The following is a 20,719-nucleotide window of genomic DNA, read 5'->3' as shown; positions in this document are numbered from 1 at the left end:
CTAGGATTCTATATGGTGTGTGGAAGGGCCCACAGAGACACAGCTGGCAAGAGTACTTCGTTGTCCCATTTATAGCAGTGGTGACAGTTCAGTTCTCCTTCATGAATGTCTGCCAGTTGCGACTATTTTGATTTCCTAGACTCCCATATACAGAGATTCAGACTTCCTCCTTCTCATAGAATATATCTGCATGAATTTGGTGAGCTGGGAATAGGAGCTCCCAGCTGACAGCTGCCGAAATGAAGTCTCCTACATCTAGGAATGGGTTGGCCCCTAGTCTCCAAATTCCACCCTACTCCAAAAAACTTGATCTCCACTTTGTTATATCTGAGTGTGGCATGCGTTTCATCTTGGCCTCAGTGTGTTCCAACAGTGCTCAATGAAAAAGCTCAAAAATGGTGGTTGTATTGTTCTTTTCTCCTTGACCTTTCCACTTTTTAAGAAATATTATTACTTTGTTTTTGTTTTTTTTATCAAGGAGTATTTGAAGTCGAACATGACCCCCCCCCCCCCCCCCCCGCCTATAAGAGATAGTAATTTATAGTTTTGCTAAGGGCAAGGATGCCAGGCTGGATAATAAGGGTTAAGCTTTGGTCAGTTTGGTGTGTATCATTTAATCAAGGCTTTATGCTCTATTTTCCTATGTTTACAGCAGAAAGTAACCAATTTATTACTGAAAATCATGCCACAAAAGTATTTGAATGTTCCCACCTGAGGCACACCTGGGCTCCTGAGGGGCCCCCCATCTCACAAACAAGGGACTCTCTTTCCCCCTCGTGGATAGATTTCCCTTTATGGACCTTCCTATGAATCATATGAACTATGGACACTGAGGGAGGGTAGTTGGGTTTACTCTCTGTATTAGGATTTCTATATTTTCATATTTTCTCCTGTATTTCTATATTTCCCTTCATGTATTTGACCTTGCCCTGACCCTTTGGCCCCCTTCCCCTCTCCTTGGGGGAAATCTACAAGGAAGCTGCCCTGCCTCTGGAAAAGCCATCAGTGATCGTGAGAAGACCCTTCTCTTTGGACATTCTTTGCATGGACAATAGTAAAGGAAATCCTTCTGACTTCAGAGTTGGGCCACCATTAGGGTTTCTGTTTGGCAGACTTTTTAATCATATAACAATTGGGGGGGGGGGGGGATATGACCTTCGGAAAGTCCTCTTTTCCTCCAAGCTGTTTTTCTTTCAAATCTTTCCACTAAGGACATTCACAAAAGTTTTCCCTTTGTGTCCTATCTGATTGTAAGAGGAAAAACCAGTTTAAGCCATCAATGCTTATCACAGACCCATCTCAGGACATAAAGTGGCTTCTCTGGAAGGCTGATCCCCGGACTTGATAAGCCTAAGGACATTAAAACTCCATAATCCACTCCAGAATGCATTGTCTCCCTTCATCCCGCCTCCCTCCCTTCTGATTCGCTGGAGCGTCGAGGCAGCACGAGCCTCCTGATAGGCTCTGGTGCACCGCGAAAGCCCTATGATTGGCCCTGATGCATGGGGGATGGCCAAGCCTCCTCCCAGCTGTATTTTCTATAAAATGGCCTTTACTTCTATAACCACATGCTCTGCTTGGCGAATGATTGCTCCATTGCATCTTTTTCAGCTGAATCGCAAATAAAACATCTCGGTGGCGCTTCCTTCAACTTGGTGAGACCTTTTATTGGGAAAAATCAGGGATTGGGTGCTTCTCTCTGTCTCGCCAGGGTAACGAACTCTTTAAAGAGTCTGATTGGTCTCTGCCTCCTGGCAAAGACCCCTAAATTCCTGCTCTATACCATATTTGGTGCTGTTCTTTCACCCATGCTTTTTAATATCTACATGAAACCGCTGGGCAAGGTCATCGGGAGTTTTGGAGTTCACTGTTATCTCTATGCAGATGACATGCAACTCTATTACTCCATTCCACCAAAATCCAAGGAAGCCCCTTGGGTCCTGGACCAGTGCTTGGCTGCTGTGATGGGCTGGATGAGGGCAAACAGGTTGAAACTGAATCCCGACTAGACAGAGGTCCTCCAGGTCAGTCGCTCGGCCTAACGGGGTATAGGGTGGCAACCTGTGTATGACAGGGTTACACTCCCCTTGAAAGACACAGGTCCGCAGTCGGGGGTCCTCCTGGACTCAGTGCTGACACTTGATGCTCAGGTGTTGGCGGTGGCCGGGAGGACCTTTGCACAGTTAAAACTTGTGCGCCAATTGCAACCGTACCTCAAGAAGTCTGACCTGACCATGGTGGTCAGGCCTGTAGCAAAGGGGGGAGGGGGTTTAGGGGTTCAACCCCCCCAAAATGTTTTAGATTTTTTTAAAAACCTGGTTTACTCATGAATTTTAACTGGTTAACCCAATCCCCATGCTGCTAAGTCTATGAGATGCAAAAAATTAAGAGTCCCTCCAGAACTGCAAGCACTATCTCAAGCAAATATTGACAATTTATTCACACTGTCATTACTTGCAGCAATAGCTGATGTAGCAAAGCAACCAATGCTGAATGGTTGAATGCTCTCATTAAGGAGACCAGACTTGGTGGAGGTGGTTGACAGGGGCGGAGCTGAAGGCTATTGAAGGGTGCTCTGCCCCCTGCTGTGCTCTTTGCCTCAGCGTGAGCTAGGAGGCAGGTTACAACCCCTCCCCCCTGCGAAAATTTCAAACACCCCTGGCGAAAATGTCAACCCCCACGAAAATTTCAGCCCTCCCCCAAAAATTTCAACCCCCCCCCCCCCCCGTGAAAATTTCAACCCTTCCTGAATTTTTTTTCTGGCTACAGCCCTGATGGTGGTCCACGCCTTAGTTACCTCAAGACTGAACTACTGTAACGCACTATACGTAGGGCTGCCCTTGAAGACGGCTTGGAAACTACAGCTGGTGCAAAGGTCGGTGGCCAGGTTGTGAACTGGAGCAAGTTACAGGGAGCGGTCAACCCCCCTGTTTAAACAGCTCCACTGGCTGCCGATAAGTTTCCGGTCCCAATTCAAGGTGCAGGTTATTACCTATAAAGCTCTAAATGGTTCAGGACCTGTCTATCTGTGTGACCGTATCCTCCCCTACAAGCCTACACGGACCCTAAGATCTTCCAGGGAGACTCTTCTCTGACTCACTCCCACCGCCATCACAGCCACAATTGGTGGGGATGAGAGAGGGGGCATTCTTGGTGGTGGCCCCTCGTCTCTGGAACTCCCTCCCCAGGGAGATTAGGCTGGCCCCCTCCCTATCCACCTTCCGTAAGGAATTAAAGACCTGGATGTTTCGTTGTGCTTTTTCTGACTGACGACTCCTATGACAAATGATCTGTATCATGACCTGAATCATGACCTGAATCTGAATTCCTATATTACATCACTATATATATTCTTAAGTTTAAGTTGATCTGATCCTGTTAAACTGCTCTGTTTGCAATAAACACAAAGGACAACGGATTCCCACAATCTAAATTACTACAGCGTGAAGCCTTTTGGATTTTCACCCTTAAAACTGTACACCCCAATGGTCTGAATGACACCATTTCATTCCAATGTTTCATGTAAATCATAGTGTATAGCTCTTTAACAGTTTCGTGACTTGCTCTACCTGGGTTGGCCCCTTTTAATTGCTTGACTTTATAAACTTGTTTCTACCTGTTGGCCATGTGCTTGCTACAGAAACATACTTTTGCAGAGCACGGCCCTTGAGAACCTGTTGTAAGTATCTAGGCCTTTTTTGTTATGCATACCTTACATGTTACAGCAAATATGGAAAACACAAGAATGGCCATCAGACTGGAAAAAATCAACTTATATCCCCATCCCAAAAAAGGGAAATGCGAAAGACTGCTCAAACTTCCGTACACTGGCCCTGATTTCTCATCATGCCAGGAAGGGAATGCTCAAGATCCTGCAAGGAAGAATCCAGCAAGACATGGAGAGAGAGTGGCCAGATGTTCAAGCTGGGTTTAGAAAAGGCAGAGGAACGAGAGACCAGATTGCCAATATCCGCTGGATAATGGAGAAAGGCAGGGAGTTTCAGAAAAACATCTACTTCTGCTTCATTGACTACTCTAAAGCCTTTGACTGTGTGGATCATAATAAATTGTGGCAAGTTCTTAGTGGGATGGGCATCCCAAGCCCCCTTCCCTCTCTCCTGAGGAATCTGTCCAAGGACCAAGGAGCCACAGTCAGAACTGACCACGGAAGAGGAGACGGGTTCAAGATTGGGAAAGGCGTACGGCAAGGCTGCATCCTCTCACCCAACCTTTTTAACTTGTATGCAGAACACATCATGCGAGGATGTGCGGGGCTTGAGGAATGCAAGGCTGGGGTGGAAATTGCTGGAAGAAACATTCACAACCTCAGATATGCAGATGACACCACTCTGATGGCCGAAAGCGAGGAGGAGCTGAGGAGCCTTCTAATCAAGGTGAAAGAAGAAAGCGCAAAAGCCGGGTTGCAGCTAAACATAAAAAAACCAAGATTATGGCAACAAGAATGATTGACAAGTGGGAAATAGAGGGAGAAAACGTGGAGGCCGTGACAGGGTTTGTATTTCTAGGTGCAAAGATGACTGCAGATGCAGATTGTGGCCAGGAAATCAGAAGACGCTTCCTTACTTCTTGGGAGGAGAGCAATGTCCAGTCTCGATCAAATAGTGAAGAGTAGAGACATCAGACTGGCAACCAAGATCCACATAGTCAAAGCCATGGTATTCCCTGTAGTCACCTACGGATGTGAGAGCTGGACCTTAGGGAAGGCTGAGCGAAGGAAGATCGATGCTTTTGAGCTGTGGTGTTGGAGGAAAGTGCTGAGAGTGCCTTGGACTGCGAGAAGATCCAACCAGTCCATCCTCCAGGAAAGAAAGCCCGGCTGCTCACTGGAGGGAAGGAGACGAGAGACAAAGTGGAAGTCCTTTGAATGCCACATCATGAGGAGACAGGAAAGCCCAGAGAAGGGAATGATGCTGGGGAAAGGGGAAGGCAAAAGGAAGAGGGGCTGACCAAGGGCAAGATGGATGGATGGCATCCTTGAAGTGACTGGATTGACCTTGAAGGAGCTGGGGGTGGTAACGGCCGACAGGGAGCTCTGGCATGGGCTGGTCCATGAGGTCACGAAGAGTTGGAAACGACTGAACGAATGAACAACAAACAACACCTTACATGTTATCAAAATATGCAAATGTTTATCCCTTGTGGGACATGTTCTAGCCACTTGTGTATATTCCCTGTAGATCCACTGTTTCACTGTATAAGACATCCGAGGAAGCCTTGTTTTTGTGGTGAACGTGATGTCCACTCCATTACTCTCCACAATTCTCCATCTGAGGAAAACTTTAGTCGAAACCGGTCGTGGATACCTTCGTACAAGAAACTGAAAACTTATTCAAGAGTAACTGTCTCTAAAGTAAGGGATTTCATGCCCTCAAGAGAAGTGTGGGTCTCTTCTCACAAGAAACTGAAAACCTCACTCAAGAGTATCCTTCTCTAGAGTAAGGGACTTCATGCCCTATAGAGAAGTTGGCTTTACACCAAGAAAAACTCTGTTTGCTATGGTTGTAGAATCAGTGTGTAAATCACAGTTTGTAATTCATTATATACTGCTGTATGCCACACTATATGAATTTGTTATTTGTTCAATATTGCATTATATCGGCTGTAAGAATATATTTACCTTTGTATGCAAAGATACAGAATGGGTGACGCCTGGCTCGAGAGCAGTATGTGTGAAAAAGATCTTGGAGTCCTCGTGGACAACAAGTTAAACATGAGCCAGGAATGTGATGTGGCGGCAAAAAAAGGCAATGGGATTTTGGCCTGCATCAAGAGGAGCATAGTGTGTATATCTAGGGAAGTCCTGCTCCCCATGCTCCAATCTGCCTTGGTTAGACCACACCTGGAATATTGTGTGCAATTCTGGGCACCACAATTCAAGAGAGATATTGACTCTAAGCTGGAATGTGTCCAGAGGAGGGCGACTCAAATGATCAAGGGTCTGGAGAACAAGCCCTATGAGGAGCGGCTTAGGGAACTGGGCATGTTTAGCCTGAAGAAGAGAAGGCTGAGAGGAGACATGATAGCCATGTATAAGTATGTGAGAGGAAGCCACAGGGAGGAGGAGGGAGCAAGCTTGTTTTCTGCTTCCTTGGAGACTAGGACGCAAGGGAACAATGGCTTCAAACTACAAGAGAGGAGCTTCCATCTGAACATGAGGAAGAACTTCCTGACTGTGAGAGCCGTTCAGCAGTGGAACTCTCTGCCCCGGAGTGTGGTGGAGGCTCCTTCTTTGGAAGCTTTTAAGCAGAGGCTGGATGGCCATCTGTCAGGGGTGATTTGAATGCAATATTCCTGCTTCTTGGCAGAATGGGGTTGGACTGGAGGATGGCCCAGGAGGTCTCTTCCAACTCTAGGATTCTAGGATTCTATGTGTTTTGTGTACCACCACTTGTAGTGGATTTGTGCTTTTTTTGCAACCGCTCTGTTTGCCATGCCATTTTCCTATGCTATAACATGTTTTTATCGACCTTATTGAACCCCCATTCTTTAATCAGTTTGCATAGTGGTCCCCTTCCCTCCCTCCAAAATTAGCTTGTTGTTGCTCGATTATTATGCTGTTTTATGCTATTTTAATTTGCTTTTGCTTTTAATAGTATTTTGCCTGGGCTTGGCCCCATGTAAGCCACCCCGAGTCCCTTTGGGGAGATGGAGGCAGGGTACAAAAATAAAGTCCTTCTTCTTAGTCAGCTCAGATTTACACTTTACCTATAGATTTAGACACTTTCAGCACATTACGACACTGGCATTGAAAAATCCATTCCCGTGATTATTTGGTGGCATTTTAGAAAGAGTCATTAAAGTTGAAAGTCATCTAATATAGAGCATTTTAAAAGTAATTTTAAGAAAAGCAAGTTACTATTATTCTTGAACCGCCCCTTCATGATTCTTGCATTATCTCTTTGAGGACGAATACGGGAGAGCAATCTCGAATTTAATACGACTAAAATGGAACAAAGACTAGAATTGCTCTTCTAGATTGCACCGTCTAGTCCAGCCAACACCATGTCTCTGTAAGCTCATATGCAACGTATGAAGTATTGCCCCAAACATATAGCATTTTGAGTTATACTGTTCCTAAAGATGGAATTTTCATTGAAATACCCATAATAATTACCAGGTTTTGCCTTCCATCCATATTTTGTGAATACTGTGAGTCAATGATGGAATGAGCATGCAGTTCACACACAATGCCATCTCCCTGTTGTTCAGAGGCTTCCTCTCCAAACTCTGTCTCCAGAGTCATCTTACCCTGTAGTAATCGGTGCTGTAGACATCCCTGGACATCCCAAAGTCGCCAATCTTCACCAGAAGGTTGGTTCCAACCAAGCAGTTCCTCGTGGCCAGGTCTCTGTGTACGAAGTGCTGGGAGCCAAGGTAAACCATTCCTGAAGCTATCTGGCTAGCAATGTGGAGCATCTGAGAAAGGCCCAGCTCCCCCTTGGCTTGTCGAGGTTGTCCATCCACAAGGATCATTGCATCTGGACCATGAGCCCTGGAGAAGGCAAGGAAAAGGAAACCACAGAGTGAATTACGTCATAAAGGGAAACATTGAGACCCAGAATCAAAGATTGCATAGCATGACCTTCTGATGATGGAGCTACATTACTGACATGATACGCAACCACGTTAGATGCACAAAAGAGCACTATCCAGGAAGACCTGTTGTGCACACACTGTGCCATCAGAACAATTACTTACTTAGGCGATTCCTCATTGTCCAAGTAGGATTGTCTTCCAAGATCGGTGTACTGGAGGTGGGTCCGTAGGTGACTGTGGAGACCTATTCTTGATCTGCATGTTCTCCTGCAGTGAGGGCATTGGTTTCCAGGTGGAAGGCAGTCCTGGTGAGGTTGGTTTGACATGCCTTCCTCTTGGCGTGTTTCTCCCTTTAGTCCTCCATTCATGCCTCTTCGAATTCTGCAGCACTGCTGGTCACAGCTGACCTCCAGCTAGGGAGCTGTGGTATATGCCACAGTTGTTAAGGCTGGCTTTAAGCTCATCTTTAAATCTCTTTTCCTATCCACCAACATCACATTTCCCATTCTTGAGTTGGGAATATAGTAACTGTTTTGGAAGACAGTGATTGGGCATTCGGACAACGTGGTCATTCCAGAGGAGTTGATGACACTGGAGCATTGCTTCAATGCTGGTGGTCTTTATTTTTATTTATTTATTATTTGAACTTCTATGCGGCCACTCCCCTGGGGCTCGGAGCGGCTTACAAGAACAGGCTAAAATCGAACACAATTTAAAACAATTTAAAAACTATCAGAGATCAAAGGCCCGTCGAAACAGATATGTCTTACATGCCCTGTGGAAAGCTGGTAAGTCCCACAAGGCTTGGACTTCAGGTGGCAGAGTATTCCAGAGTGATGGTGCCACTGCTGTGAAGGCTCTGCGCCTGGTTGCTGTTAGACGCAAGGTCTTGACACTGGGGACTTCCACTAGATCTTGGTCCTCAGAACGGAGGGATCTCTGGGGTTGGGAGGGGGTGAGGCGGTCCCTCAGGTACATCGGCCCCAGACCACGCCAGGCCTTCAAGGTGAGTACCATCACTTTGAAAGAGATCTGGTGCTCAATTGGTAACCAATGCAGCTGCAGCTTCTTCCAGCATGCTGACATTTGTTTGCCTGTCTTCCCAAAAGATTTGCAGGATTTTTTGAAGGAAACTGTGATGGGATTGTTCCAGGAGTTGAGTGTGACATCTGTAGATAGTCCATGTTTTGCAGGCGTATAGTAGGGTTGGGAGGGCAATAGCACCTTGGTATCCCTATGGATGTCCCAATCCACAAACATTCTCTGTTTAATGTATTGTCGAAGGCTTTCATGGCTGGAATCACTAGGTTCTTGTGGGTTTTTTCGGGCTATAGAGCCATGTTCTAGAGGCATTTCTCCTGACGTTTCGCCTGCATCTATGGCAAGCATCCTCAGAGGTGTGAGGTCTCCTCTGAGGATGCTTGCCATAGATGCAGGCGAAACGTCAGGAGAAATGCCTCTAGAACATGGCTCTATAGCCCGAAAAAACCCACAAGAACCTATTCTCTGTTTCATTTGGAAAAAGGCTGCACTCGCAGAGCTCATGCGGTGTTGTATTTCAGTGTCAATGTTGACTTTTGTGGAGAGGTGGCTGCCAAGGTAGTGGAAATGGTCAACATTTTCTAATATTACACCATTAAGCTGTATTTCTGGCATTGGAGAGGGATTGGCTGGACAAATTGCATAATACTAACTCAATGCTCCTCCTATACAGACAAATCCACAATACATAATTTGCCATCTTTCTTGTTCTCTCTCTTTCTCTCTCTTTCATAAACACGCACAGAGGTATCCATACAGAAAACCCCCAACTTCTTCAGTTTCTTTGCAGTGTCAGAAGAAATATCAATACTTAGAGCTGACACTATTTCAAATTGGAGCTGCCATTTCAAGAAACAGCTTTTGATCCTCATGGACGCTACCATTTGTTTATACTGATGGTGCTTCCCTCGTGCCTGACATTCTCTCACTCGAGAGTCTTAAACAATTGCCATGAGGACAGCTTGAGCTGAGCAACATGACTGCGATAAGGCAGACTGATCTGAATCACGCACAATCCCTGGCTTAGCCCACTAAGTAGAGAGACATGACTCTCACTGCCACATGCACATAACCAGAAGTAGTGTTGCCCATCTCATGTTCTCTGGAGTTCCTCCATCACAATTTATATGAGAGGAGGGGGAATTGTCCTGGCGAGTAGGTTCTTTTTACTGCAGTGTAAATTGTAGGTATTAGTGGTTACCATTAGGGCTGGGCGGTTTCATTTCATTAATTCGTAATTCGTTAATAATTCGTTAATTTTTTTAATTACAAAACGATAACTAACCTTTCTGGAGCAATTTTTTTTTTAAAAAAATGAATTTTTAAATACGTTTTGTAAATGCTTCGTATTTCGTTATTGTATTCGTTTCGTTATTGTTTTGAGGTCGTTTCGTTATTATTTCCGCATGTCTGGGGCAAGTTTTATGGTTGTTTTTTGTTTAATTAGTGAAAAAAAATTATAATATCACACCAACAGTCAACAACAGAGGGAGAGGGAAGCTTCAGAAGGTTTTGGAGGTTTTTTAGCGTATTTCGCGGTCGCGTCCGCCATTAACGAATCGATTCGTTATTGTTTCGGAAATCGATTCGTTAATGTTTTGCAATTTTTTTCACATTTACGAAATTTCGTAAATATCGAACTTTTTAAAAGGAAAATTTTGTAATTATTTTAAATAACGAAACGCAAAAACCCCCAAAAAACGAATCGATTTTAGAAACAAATTTTTCCGTTGTTACCCAGGCCTAGTTACCATATATAATCGAGTATAAGCCGAGTTTTCAAGCCCCTTTTTAGGCTGAAAAAGCTACTCAGCTTATACTCAAGTCAAAGTTATTTATTATTTTATGTTGTTGTTGTTATTATTACATTTATTATTTTACTATGTTTATTGTTATTACATTTACGTTATTTTACTCTATTATTTTATTACATTTATTATTTTACTTTATTATTGTTAGGTTCTTGTGGGTTTTTTCGGGCTATAGAGCCATGTTCTAGAGGCATTTCTCCTGACGTTTCGCCTGCATCTATGGCAAGCATCCTCAGAGGTAGTGAGCTCTACTCCGAACTCAAGAACGGAAAATGGAATGTTGGTGGGCAGGAAAAGAGATTGAAAGATGGGCTCAAAGCCAACCTTAAAAACTCTGACATAGACACTACCTCTGAGGATGCTTGCCATAGATGCAGGCGAAACGTCAGGAGAAATGCCTCTAGAACATGGCTCTATAGCCCAAAAAAACCCACAAGAACCTAGTGATTCCAGCCATGAAAGCCTTCGACAATTTATTATTGTTGTTGGAGACCCCGGTGGCAGAGCGGGTTAAACCCCTGTGCCGGCAGGAATGAAGATCAACAGGTCTTGGGTGCATAGATGACTGTGGAGCCCTATTCTTGACCTGCATGTTCTCCTGCAGTGAGGGCATTGGTTTCCAGGTGGAAGGCAGTCCCAGTCGGAGTTGGCTTGATACACCTTCCTCTTGGCACATTTCTCTCTTTCGCCCTCCATTCGTGCCTCTTCTACACTACTGTTTCTACAGAGACACTCACTGGAACACCTCAGCAAGCGAGAGTCCAAAAGTGGCAGGCCCAAACCCAGAACCTCAACCAATGGCTGATACCCAATGAGAGACTCCCCCCTGGGCACACAGAGGACTGGGCGACCTAGAAGGCACTGAACAGACTGCGCTCTGGCACCACGAGATGCAGAGCCAACCTTCAGAAATGGGGCTACAAAGTGGAATCCTAGACATGCGAGTGTGGAGAGGAGCAAACCACTGACCACCTGCTGCAATGCACCCTGAGCCCTGCCACATGCACAAGGGAGGACCTTCTTGCAGCAACACCAGAGGCACTCCAAGGGGCCAGATACTGGTCAAAGGACATCTAATCAACTCTCATACTCACAAATTCTGTAATCTGCTTGTTTGCTTTGTTTCTGTTAGAAATGTAATATAATTTGACTGGTTGTTCTGACACGACAAATAAAAATAAATACACTACTGTTGGTCACAGCTGACCTCCAGCTGGAGCACTCAAGGGCAAGGGCTTCCCAGTTCTCAGTGTCTATGCCAGAGTTTTTAAGGTTGGCTTTGAGCCCATCTTTCAATCTCTTTTCCTGCCCACCAACATTCCGTTTTCCGTTCTTGAGTTCGGAGTAGAGCAACTGCTTTGGGTGAGGCAACCAGACCATCGCTTCAATGCTGGTGGTCTTTGCTTCTTCCAGCAAAGACCTCCTCCTTCTTCTTCTCATGCCTTCTCCTTCCTGTGGCTTCTGAGCCATGCTGGGCTCTAGCGCTTGACAGTTACACAGAGGGAGGGAATACTCATTGGAACAGATGGTCTCTTTGACCTGGGCTCTGAAGGGGAAGATGTCAACGTTCCTTTGTTAAATCTAATGGAACAAAGCTTTCGGCTTTTTGGGACCATGTCAGAACGATTTGGGGGATTTATTTCATCTCTCAGTTGCTGAAACCCCAAACACGCCTATCTAAAGAGATTACACGATGAGCTCCGACTCTTCCAATCACCTCTAGGGTTGATTTGAAACCTGGCCATTTACATGTTGGATGCAAAAGGCTTGTACTGCTAATAAGAGGACAGGCTGATCATCAGGAAGCTTCCCAAACAGTCTTGTCCTCTGGATGCCGAATTAACAGGACTGAAACCAAGGGAAATGGGTTTGTTACATGTCAATTGTATATCAGCTTCCACACTGTTGTGATAGCTCTAGAAAATGCGACCAACTCGTATCTGATAATGATGCGCTGGTGTCTGCAGTTATAGCCTCACGTTAAAATGGCAACAGGGATATTTATTTATTTATTTATTTGCTTTATTTCTATACCGCATTTTTCAGCCCAAAAAGGCGACTCAATGCGGTTTACAGGATACAAATTATCATAACAATGTCAGTGCAATTAAAAACACAACAAATATAACAACAGGATCAACAACACCGATCCACAACAATTAACAAACAACATGAAACAAACATAGCGCCTCAATGAAATCAGATCCGAACTCATAATCCTTGTATCATTCCTATGTTCCATTTACCGTCTTCCTATGTTCAGTTGCACTGTTAACCAAACGCTTGTTCGTAAAGCCAGGTCTTGACCTTTCTCCGAAACGCCAGCAATGATGGTGCCTGTCTGATGTCTGCCGGTAAGGCATTCCATAGCCGAAGGGCCACCACTGAGAAGGCCCTGTCTCTCGTCCCTGCCAAGCGCGCCTGTGACGCAGGCGGGACCGAGAGCAGGGCCTCCCCAGACGATCTTAATGTTCTGGTCGGTTCATAGGTGGAGATGCGTTCGGAGAGGTAAGTGGGGCCAGAACCGTTTAGGGCTTTATAGGCTAAAGCCAGCACCTTGAATTGTGCCCGGTAGCAGATTGGCAGCCAGTGGAGCTGGCTCAACAGAGGAGTGGTGTGCTCCCTGAGTGCCGCTCCCGTTAGCAACCTGGCTGCCGAGCGCTGGACCATCTGAAGCTTCCGGGCAGTCTTCAAGGGCAACCCCACGTAGAGCGTGTTGCAGTAATCAATGCGGGATGTAACCAGAGCGTGGACTACCGTGGCCAAGTCAGACTTCCCAAGGTACGGGCGCAACTGGCGCACAAGTTTGAGTTGTGCAAATGCTCCCCTGGACACCGGCGAAACTTGGGGTTCCAAGCTTAGCGAAGAGTCCAGGATCACACCCAAGCTGCGAACCTGCGTCTTCAGGGGGAGTGTAACCCCGTCTAACACAGGCTGTAACCCTATGCCCTGTTCGGCCCTTCGACTGACCAGGAGTGCCTCTGTCTTATCTGGATTCAATTTCAATTTGTTCACCCTCATCCAGTCCGATACAGATGCTGAACACTGAAAATATGTTTATTTTTAAAAAAAATCATGAAATCTTTTAAAAAGCAATTATCCCAGGAGGTCAATATAGCATTACAGGAAAGATCATCGAGTTCCTTCTTGCACTGCAGCATTGAATGATCAAAACACTGAAGTGGAATGAAATTGATTTAATTATTTTTGACATTTATATGCCACCCCATCACCCCAAAGGAGACTCAGAGTGGCTTACAAGTTATTTGTACAAGTTATTCAATTGGCTTTGTTCTGTCGCGCGCTGGGCCTATAAATAATTGCCTTTAAACAGGACGTGTGACTTGAGCCCAGCGGGAAGCCATGGGCCTCCAAAGAGAAGTTCTCAGAGGTTTTCCACCACAAATGATCTTTAGATGGCTTGTGAAGTATAACAATGTCCTTTATTAATGAACAATCAAACAGAAACTTCTCTTGTCTTCAGAAAGTTAAACAAATGATTCCAGGCTTTTATGCAACTGATGGCTTCCTGATCTTGCCCACAAAGGACAGGCAACTGTCTTCAATAACTGATTCTTTACTTTAAAGGAAAATCCCCTTTTTAACTTCTCCCAGGCTGACTGTCATCTAAGCCTTACTGATGTGGGCTCCGCTACCGGGTCGAATTACATCTCGAACACCGAGTGGACCTACCAGTAAAGGCTTAGATCTTCTCCAGCTGGAGTTCTTTGGTCTTTAGGGCTGTTTCCCTGGAAATCTTTGGAGACTCTTAAGACTGTTCTCCCCTGGAAAGTCTTATGGGTTGAAGCTTTTGTACAGGAGAAGCTTGCACACGTCCTGTACATTAGTTTTCCTTACTGGACTAACTAAAAATGGCTTCCTTCCCTTCCCAATTCCCCTGAGCAAGGGGCGGAACCAAAACTTAACGATGATGGACAGGTGACTTGCCCTATGACTGCAACCAAAGGATGCCACCTTTCTGCTGAACCTCTGGAACTCTGGACTGCAAGCAAACACTCAATACAAAATAAATAAAATTGGAGCTCCTGGTACAGGCTTATAAATTATTAGATTGGCTTACTAAGCACAGCTGCTTATTAGGGGGCACATCTACACTGCCTGCTCAATGTGGACTGAAGGCATATCAAATGACACAAGGTGAATGCTTGCAGGTATGTGCTTTAGAGGCCTTAAGATGGATAAGCAGAATTGTGGGATACTTCATGTCAGGAGCGACTTGAGAAACTGCAAATCGCTTCTGGTATGAGAGAATTGGCTGTCTGCAAGGACATTGAAAGAAAATTAGGGAGGTAACTGCTTGGAGCAGAAGAGCTTAACAGCTGCAAAGAACTGCTTTGACTTTCGGTTTTCCTGTGTTATCCTGTGTGTCACTCGTTGAAGATGGACGTGCTTTTGCTCTGTGCTTAGTAAACTGAATTTTCCTTGTAACCTGACATCTCCAGAGTCCATGATTTTACAGAGCTGTATCTGGTATATCTCACATTTGCTTCTGTCAAGTTGCGCCTTAGCTTGACAAAACGTAGGTATAGGTGACATATGTTGCTTATGTAGCATTATGGATATTCTGAAATGAAGATGTAATACCATACCTATATTAACTTTATTAATTATTGATAAAAATAATTATAAAAAAATCTAGTGATTTGGGATTTACCTCAAAAACTTGTTCAGGTCGCCATGTTTCATGTATTCAAAGACCATTATGAGAGGATCTCCGTCACCGCAGACGCCATAGAACTTCACAATATGATCATGCTGCAGGTTGGTGAGCAGTTCGGCTTCCCTCTGGAAATCCTTCCGAGCTGCTAAAGTTGGGTCCTTCAGAGCCTGAGAGAAAGAAAGAAGCATATATACACACATATATATATACATAGACACACACACATATATATGAGCTAGCAAAATGCAAAGCCTGGAATGCAAGATACCAGTAGTTGCTTGATTTTTACCCCATTCTGTCTGATACATTTGCATGTTTTCGAACTACTAGGTTAACAGAAGCTGGGGATAACAGCAGGAGCTAGAAACCTCCAAGGTCATGTGGCTGGCATGACTGCATGGAGCGCCGTTACCTTCTTGCCAGAGCAGTACTTATTAATCTACTCGCATTTGCATGTTTTCGAACTGTGAGTAGATAAATAAGTACTGCTTTGGCAGTAAAAGGAAAAGAGACGCTCCAAGCAATCTTGCTGGCCACACAACCAGGAAGTGACAATGCATGCTCCTCGGCTTGAAAAAGGAGAAAATCACCTCCCTAGAGCCAAAGATGAGCACCACCTCCTGAAGCTGGAAAGGAAAGGAGAAGCCTCTGCCTTGGTTGGTGTTTGTGTGTCTCATTGTATATGATTGCAAAGGCACTGAATGTTTGCCTATGTATGTAAACGCTGTAATCCGCTCTGAGTCCCGTAATTGAGAAGGGTGGAATATAAATAAAATGTATTATTATTATTGTATTGTCGAAGGCTTTCATGGCTGGAATCACTAGGTTCTTGTGGGTTTTTTCGGACTATAGAGCCATGTTCTAGAGGCATTTCTCCTGACGTTTCGCCTGCATCTATGGCAAGCATCCTCAGAGGTAGAGGTCTGTTGGAATTAGGACAATGGGTTTATATATATCTGTGGAATGGCTGGGGTGGGGCAAGGAGCTCTTCCCTGCTGCAGTTAGGTGTGAATGTTCAGCTGATCACCTTCATTAGCATTTGAAGGCCTGCCTGCGCCTGGGAAAATCTGTTGCTGGGAGGTGTTAATCTGTGCCTGGTTTTTTCCTCTCTGTTGTTTAGCTGTTATAATTTTAGAGTTTTTTAATACTGGTAGCCAGATTTTGTTCATTTTCATGGTCTCTTCCTTTCTGTTGAAATTGTCCACATGCTTGTGGATTTCAATGGCTTCTCTGTGTAGTCTGACATGGTGGTTGTTGGTGTGGTCCAGCATTTCTGTGTTCTCAAATAATATGCTGTGTCCAGGCTGGTTCATCAGGTGCTCTGCTATGGCTGACTTCTCTGGTTGAAGGAGTCTGCAGTGCCTTTCATGTTCCTTGATGCGTGTCTGGGCAATGCTGCGTTTGGTGGTCCCTATGTAGACTTGTCCACAGCTGCATGGTATACAATGGTAGACTCCTGCAGAGGTGAGAGGATCCCTCTTGTCCTTTGCTGAACGTAGCATTGGTTGGATTTTCTTGGTGGGTTTGTAGATTGTTTGTATGTTGTGTTTCCTCATCAGCTTCCCTATGCGGTCAGTGGTTCCCTTGATGTATGGCAGGAACACTTTTCCTCTGGGTGGATCTTCGTCTTTACTCTCGTGGCTTGTTCTTGGTCTTGCAGCTCTTCTGATGTCTGAGGTGGAGTATCCATTGGCCTGGAGAGCCCAGTCTCAGCCCAGTCATAGCTAACTTCTACATGGAACACTTTGAAGAACAAGCCCTGGAGACAGCAACCAAAAAGCCCACGATATGGTTCAGATATGTGGATGACACCTTCACCATTTGGAGCCATGGAGAAGAAGAACTCAACAGGTTCCTGGACCATCTTAACAGCATCCACCCAAACATCCAGTTCACCATGGAAGAAGAAAAGGAAGGAAGACTGCCTTTTCTAGATGTCCTAGTCATCCGCAAACCAGATCCACAATTGGGTCACACCGTTTACAGAAAACCCACACACAGAGATAGATATCTACATAAAAACTCCAACCATCACCCAAGTCAAAAAAGAAGCCCCATTAAAGCCTTGGCAGACCGTGCAAAAAGAATCTGCGAACCCCACTTCCTCCAAGATGAACTGAACCCCCTCAACTGGGCTCTCCAGGCCAAGGGAGACTCCACCTCAGGCATCAGAAGAGCTGAAAGACCAAGAACAAGCCACGAGAGTAAAGATGAAGATCCACCCAGAGGGAAAGTGTTCCTGCCAGACATCAAGGGAACCACTGACTGCAGAGGGAAGCTGAGGAGGAAACACAACATACGAACAATCTACAGACCCACCAAGAACATCCAACCAATGCTACGTTCAGCAAAGGACAAGAGGGATCCTCTCACCTCTGCAGGAGTCTACCATTGTGTACCATGCAGCTGTGGACAAGTCTACATAGGGACCACCAAACGCAGCGCCCAAACAAGAATCCAGGAACATGAAAGGCACTGCAGACTCCTTCAACCAGAGAAGTCAGCCATAGCAGAGCACCTGGTGAACCAGCCTGGACACAGCATATTATTTGAGAACACAGAAATGCTGGACCACACCAACAACCACCATGTCAGACTACACAGAGAAGCCATTGAAATCCACAAGCATGTGGACAATTTCAACAGAAAGGAAGAGACCATGAAAATGAACAAAATCTGGCTACCAGTATTAAAAAACTCTAAAATTATAACAGCTAAACAACAGAGAGGAAAAAACCAGGCACAGATTAACACCTCCCAGCAACAGATTTTCCCAGGCGCAGGCAGGCCTTCAAATGCTAATGAAGGTGATCAGCTGAACATTCACACCTAACTGCAGCAGGGAAGAGCTCCTTGCCCCACCCCAGCCATTCCACAGATATATAAACCCATTGTGCTAATTCCAACAGACCTCTACCTCTGAGGATGCTTGCCATAGATGCAGGCGAAATGTCAGGAGAAATGCCTCTAGAACATGGCTCTATAGCCCGAAAAAACCCACAAGAACCTATTATTATTATTGTTATTGTTGTTGTTAAGAACTGACCATGGAACAGGAGACTGGTTCAAGATTGGGAAAGGCGTCCGGCAAGGCTGCATCCTCTCACCCAACCTCTTTAACATGTATACAGAACACATCATGCGAGGATGTGCAGGGCTTGAGGAATGCAAAGCTGGGGTGAAAATGGCTGGAAGAAACATTCACAACCTCAGATATGCAGATGACACCACTCTGATGGCCGAAAGCGAGGAGGAGCTGAGGAGCCTTCTAACCAAGGTGAAAGAAGAAAGCGCAAAAGCTGGGTTGCAGCAAAACATCAAAAAAACCCGAAGATTATGGCAACAAGAATGATTGACAACTGGGAAATAGAGGGAGAAAATGTGGAGGCTGTGACAGGGTTTGTATTTCTAGGTGCAAAGATGACTGCAGATGCAGACTGTGGCCAGGAAATCAGAAGACGCTTCCTTCTTGGGAGGAGAGCAATGACCAATCTCGATAAAATAGTCAAGAGCAGAGACATCAGACTGGCAACCAAGATCCATTGCCTAGTCCAAGCCATGGTCTTCCCTGTAGTCACCTACGGATGTGAGAGCTGGACCTTCGGGAAGGCTGAGCCAAGGAAGAGAGATGCTTTTGAGCTGTGGTGCTGGAGGAAAGTTCTGAGAGTGCCTTGGACTGCGAGAAGATCCAACCAGTCCATCCTCCAGGAAAGAAAGCCCAACTAAAGCTCACTGGAGGGAAGGAGACTAGAGACAAAGCTGAAGTCCTTTGAATGCCACATCATGAGGAGACCGCAAAGCCTAGAGAAGGCAATGATGCTGGGGAAAGAGGAAGGCAAAAGGAAGAGGGGCCGACCAAGATTAAGATGGATGGATGGCATCCTTGAAGGGACTGGACTGACCTTGAAGGAGACCCTGGGGGTGGTGACGGCCGACAGGGAGCTCTGGCGTGGGCTGGTCCATGAGGTCACGAAGAGTCGGAGACGACTGAATGAATGAACAACAACAAAGGATCCCCCATGGATACCAAACCCTGTGGATGCTCAATCTCCATTAAATAAAATGGTATAGTAAGATGGCATCCTTTCTATAAAATGGCCAACAAAGGAGGGTTGGAAAGCCTAAGGATCTGTGAAGTAACAGATGACTATGGCAGATTATCCCCACACATCAATGCTCAGGATGCAGCAAACCCAAGCTTTGTTTTTGGGATTTTCTCTCCCTGAATATTTTTAATCCATGCTAAATTGAATCCCATGGATAGGAAGAGCTGACTGTAAATTCAGTGGAGAGATAATTGATAGCACACCACCCTGAAATCTAGATAAGGCAGTATATAAATGCTTTAAGTAAAATAATACATGAATAAACAGACATTGCCTCCAGCGTTAAAGAAGTTTGATTACATTTGGGATATTATGTACTTCTGCTCAAGGATCCCTTTGGACTGAAATGCCGGATCGTAATTCAACAGAAAGTAATAATACAAAAACATTCTCTGCCATTATGATTTGATTATATTGACAAAGAATAAGAAAGAGAAGATTAGGCACCTCTTCCGCTGACGCATGGTATGTCAATCCATCCTGAAACTCAAGCAAGCTTCAAGAATTTAGAAAGAACCTTTTCAAATTAAATCCATCTTATTGCATATATTTTCGGAAATTTGGCTATATTGAGTTAGGCTATGAAAAAAATATACATCCATATCAAGTTGACTGGAGAATGAAGTGCTCTACGGAAGAACTGTGTTTCATAGTTGGGAAACTTTTCAAAACATTATAATAATAATCAACAACAACTATACACAAGGCAAGCTAAGGATCTCTGTGTCATTCCTTTATCCCACATCTATTCAGGGCACCACATAATTTTATTTTAATTGTTTTCTCCAGGGGATAACATAACCAGACATATTTAGATGGATGACAATACAGTGGGAAGACGGCAGGGCATCCATCTTCATCTCCAGCTCTCAGTTCCTTCTAGTCATATAACATCATATAACAGGAGATATGGTAGCCATGTATAATAAATATGTGAGAGGAAGCCACAGGGAGGAGGAGGGAGCAAGCTTGTTTTCTGCTTCCTTGCAGACTAGGACGCAATGGGACAATGGCTTCAAACTACAAGAGAGGAGATTCCATCTGAACATGAGGAAGAACTTCCTGACTGTGAGAGCCGTTCAGCAGTGGAACTCTCTGCCCCGGAGTGTGGTGGAGGCTCCTTCTTTGGAAGCTTTGAAACAGAGGCTGGATGGCCATCTGTCAGGGGTGCTTTGAATGCAATATTCCTGCTTATTGGCAGGGGGTTGGACTGGATGGCCCATGCGGTCTCTTCCAACTCTTTGATTCTAGGATTATATGATTAGAAAGAACTTCCTGACTGTGAGAGCCGTTCAGCAGTGGAACTCTCTGCCCCGGAGTGTGGTGGAGGCTCCTTCTTTGGAAGCTCTTAAACAGAGGCTGGATGGCCATCTGTCAGGGGTGATTTGAATGCAATATTCCTGCTTCTTGGCAGAATGGGGTTGGACTGGATGATGGCCCAGGAGGTCTCTTCCAACTCTTTGATTCTAGGATTCTATGATTCTATGTTGCTGTTATGCCATACAAGCAGTAGGCTGAGATCC

The 20,719-nt window shown here is 45.1% G+C and overlaps 1 protein-coding gene across 2 annotated transcripts in view; it reads right to left on the bottom strand.

The window, feature by feature from the left end:
• NTRK3 (neurotrophic receptor tyrosine kinase 3) overlaps positions 1 to 20,719 on the bottom strand; it is an 850,080-nt gene that overhangs the window by 97,517 nt on the left and 731,844 nt on the right. For both annotated transcript variants that reach the window (XM_060755167.2, XM_067471458.1), the window contains exons 14-15: positions 15,085 to 15,257; positions 7,270 to 7,513 (exon numbers count right to left, since the gene is read on the bottom strand). In XM_060755167.2, the coding sequence (XP_060611150.2) occupies positions 7,270 to 7,513; positions 15,085 to 15,257 (417 nt within the window). The remainder of the gene's footprint in view (positions 1 to 7,269; positions 7,514 to 15,084; positions 15,258 to 20,719) is intronic.

Source organism: Anolis sagrei, chromosome 9, assembly GCF_037176765.1.
Source record: "Anolis sagrei isolate rAnoSag1 chromosome 9, rAnoSag1.mat, whole genome shotgun sequence".
Taxonomy (NCBI): domain Eukaryota; kingdom Metazoa; phylum Chordata; class Lepidosauria; order Squamata; family Dactyloidae; genus Anolis; species Anolis sagrei.
Note: the sequence above shows the minus strand (reverse complement) of the source record. Positions and strands in the feature narration are given on the sequence as shown.